Genomic DNA, 3,554 nt, shown 5'->3' on the forward strand with positions numbered 1-3,554 from the left:
TTTTGTAGAACCAACATATCATTATTGGGGAGTAGTACTTTAACATCCCAGAGTAATTTAGCCTTCCAAGGAGAGGTATGACACGACGGAGATGGTACAACTACAGTAGTAGAGACCTTCACATGATGACCAACAATAAGAGTCGTCACTCGTGCTTTAGCATCCCCAAGTGATTTAGCCTTTCGAGGAGAGGTATGAAGCGACGAAAATGGTACAACCACAAGAGCAGAGACCTTCACATGATGACCATCAATAGCAGGTGTAACTGAATCTACTACAAGTTGTGACTCTAAGCCCTTGGCTTGCATAACAGCCGGTGAATTCCTTACTATTCATGGTTCTTAAACCGTAACTGTATCAAAAGTGGGAGTGAAAAACCCCTGCCTGGGTGATGACCTATCATGATCCGAGGCATCCTTGAGAGAAGCCATATCTGCAAAATCATTATCCCCTCCATCTGTTTTATCAGAAGCAAGATGACCCAAGAGTGACCCTGCATTAACCCCGCCAGGAGCATTAGTTGCCAAATTACCAATAGGGTCTTCCACGAGCTTCAGATGCAGATCTTTCTTCCGATACTCTTTATGTTGTTTAGGAACCGCGACCTTCCCATGTTCCCGTTCATCAGAAGTTTTCTTCTAAGAAGGCTTATGTTGATGTCTAGGATCACGACCCTGATCATGAATCACACGACATTAAGCAAGCTCATGCCCAATCATCTTACAGTTTGAGAGAAATGGAGGGAGCCATTCATATTCCACGTCGGCTTCAAAAGCAAAGTATAAACGTTCAACCAATAGGTGATCGGGAAGAGGGGACAACAAATCAATATCCGCCAGCACTCTAGCAAACAAACTATGATCATCCGAAGACAAAGGAGTACCAATGCCTCTGGTGATGGAAAATATCGCCCTTGGTCTCCAATATTCTAAAGGAAAATGGTAAATTCTAACCCAGGTCTGGGTTTTAGTACTCTTCATAGTAGATGGAACAAAGTCTTTTGTCCAGGCAAACAATCTCAAGAAATCAGGAGATAACTGCAATGAACCCATCCCGAGGATCAATCGCATGTCTTCTAAAGAAGAGAACTCAAACTCATAGAAACCCTTCCCAAGAGGGATTGCTTTCCACGGTCCAATAGCCTTCCACACAAGTTGTAGCTTTTTAGTTAAATCAAGGTGTGTGAAAGGTTTATCCCCCTTAGATAGAATAATCCGACCATGTACATGGATCTTGCAATCCTCAAGACCAATCATGTAATCTTCCTCATCAACCCAAACAACAACCATGTCTCCCTTGATACAAGGAGTAGGTAGTTGGGAAAAATGAATGTCACATGTATTTCCCAAAGCCTGAGAAAATTTCTTCCTTTGGCCTGGCATTGCAAATGCTTTCTTATTAGCAGACACTTCTCGATCCATCAAACAATCCCATGGGATGAGAAAACTTGTAAAGCCCTCCACCATTTGCAAAGGCTACCAAGCCGCCTCCAAAAAGACACCTCCGACTTGTAGTGAAACGCGTCACAGTCGTGCACAACAGCGGACACACACCACCGCATCACCGTCGCCACCCACACAACATTGCATCTCTCGCAACTCCATCACACACCTAGCCACACGCCACCAACATGCGAACTAGCGCCTGCAAAACACAATTGAACAACATTTTTTTTTTGAAAAAATTAAAGTGTTAATCTACATAATTAAAAATAGTAAACAGTTACAATAAAATAATGAGAAAAACATGATAAAATTTTCTCTTATAGCCAACTCTTTTCTACTAGAGGGCACGAGAATGAAATCCCAATTGTAATTCTTTAGAAGAGTAAAATATTCTCATTGTGTAGTAGAAAGCCAATTTGGACCAGGTAAAGCTTGTCTAATTCTTTTTGTTCACTGTGAAAAATAAACAATGAGGGATGAAGAACGAGGATTTTGTAATCTTAATTTGGACATGGTTTGCATAAGATGAACCTGTCTAGAAGTAGAGTTAGGATGAATAGTGGGTGACACAAATGAATGATGGTCATTAATATTATGACTAGCATAAGAGGACAAAATAGGTTGATTTTGAAGATGCAACAAAAGGAATATGAGCGAATTAAGAGAAAATATTTAGACAAGGAAATATCCTCTATAGGACTTTGTTAGAAAATATCACAATTAGGGAACCTTTGTTCATTGAAAATCATATCTTTGAAAACTTAAATCCTATTAGAATCAGAAAGACAAATATAATCCTTATAAAGGATGAATAGCCTAGAAAAACACATTCTTAGAAAAGGGAAACAAGCAAACCCAATTTTTTTTTAAGAAGCTATAATTATGGATCCTTCTAACAACACTATGAAGGGAATGTTAAAATTCAACAAAGTAGTCAATAGTCTATTAATTAGATACATTTCAATAGTGAAAGCAAAACTAGAGACACAAAGAAACAAGGTGGAGAAGACTAGTGTTATGTTTGTGTTTTATTTTCACAATATCATTTTGATGGTGTGTGTGTGGACATGTTAATCATTAAGTGATACCATGACTAAACAAACATCAGTAAATGGTAAATCACGATATTGAATACTTTTTTTATTTTGGTGTTTAACTAAAATTCAATCACAATATTAAATTGTTGAAAAATAAGAAGATTTTTAAATTTGGATTTTAAACAATAAATCCATGTGAACTTAGAATATGCCTCAATAATGGAAACATAGTAATTGTAACATGGTAACATGTTAAGTTAGTAGACGGTCTAATACTCATTAGATGGTCATGATATGAGCGTCCCTGTGTTTTGATGACAACAAACACTATAAGGTGTATTGTGGTATGACAAAGCTCACTCATGTGCAATATAAGTTTAGACAAAAACAACAGAGAAGATGAGAAAGACCCACTAATGTCAATGCATCAGACGATACAAACAACAAAACACTGTTAGATGAAACAATGACACACGCTCACAATAGAAGACCATCAAACGATTCTATCTTGGTTTTAATCTCTGATAAATGAATAAGAGATAATAATGATAAGATCTAAAGAACAAAAGACGTGACAAAAAATATCAAAGGACAAACAAGATGATTCCAGGAAACTAAGACAAACGATACTAATAGAATGGATCAGACGAAGTAGTAAAGAAGATCCTAATGCACACAACCTCATCATAAGATCTTGATAATCGAACTCCTTGGTTAACACAAGGAAAACAATATGAAAGAACTTGCTTACAAGCCATCAGACTAACACTAAAGATTGTACATATCAGACAATACGAGCATCTTCAACTCATCAAATTAATCACTGCGTCAGGAAAGTGTCCATACTTAATATTTACATTACTAGAATGTTTTATGACACTGCGTTTACGTTTCTAAATTTTATTTGACATTTCTAAATCATAGAAAACATCATTTTTAAATACGATTACTCATTAAATGATTTTGGAAAGTAATAAGTGTCATATTTCAGTAATATTTCATATTAAAAGAGAGACACTTATGGATATTTATTGATAAAATAATTATAATTTAATCCCTAATTTATGAATTT

The 3,554-nt window shown here is 36.3% G+C and overlaps 1 protein-coding gene across 1 annotated transcript; it reads right to left on the bottom strand.

Moving 5' to 3' along the window:
• Positions 1-341: 341 nt before the first annotated feature.
• Positions 342-1,466, bottom strand: LOC137815561 (uncharacterized). Its single transcript, XM_068618676.1, has 2 exons — positions 725-1,466; positions 342-493 (listed from the first exon to the last, which is right to left on the bottom strand). The coding sequence occupies exons 1-2, from the start codon at positions 1,464-1,466 to the stop codon at positions 342-344; spliced, it is 894 nt and encodes a 297-aa protein (XP_068474777.1).
• Between the last annotated feature and the right edge of the window lie 2,088 nt (positions 1,467-3,554).

Source organism: Phaseolus vulgaris, chromosome 1 (assembly GCF_000499845.2).
Source record: "Phaseolus vulgaris cultivar G19833 chromosome 1, P. vulgaris v2.0, whole genome shotgun sequence".
Lineage (NCBI taxonomy): Eukaryota > Viridiplantae > Streptophyta > Magnoliopsida > Fabales > Fabaceae > Phaseolus > Phaseolus vulgaris.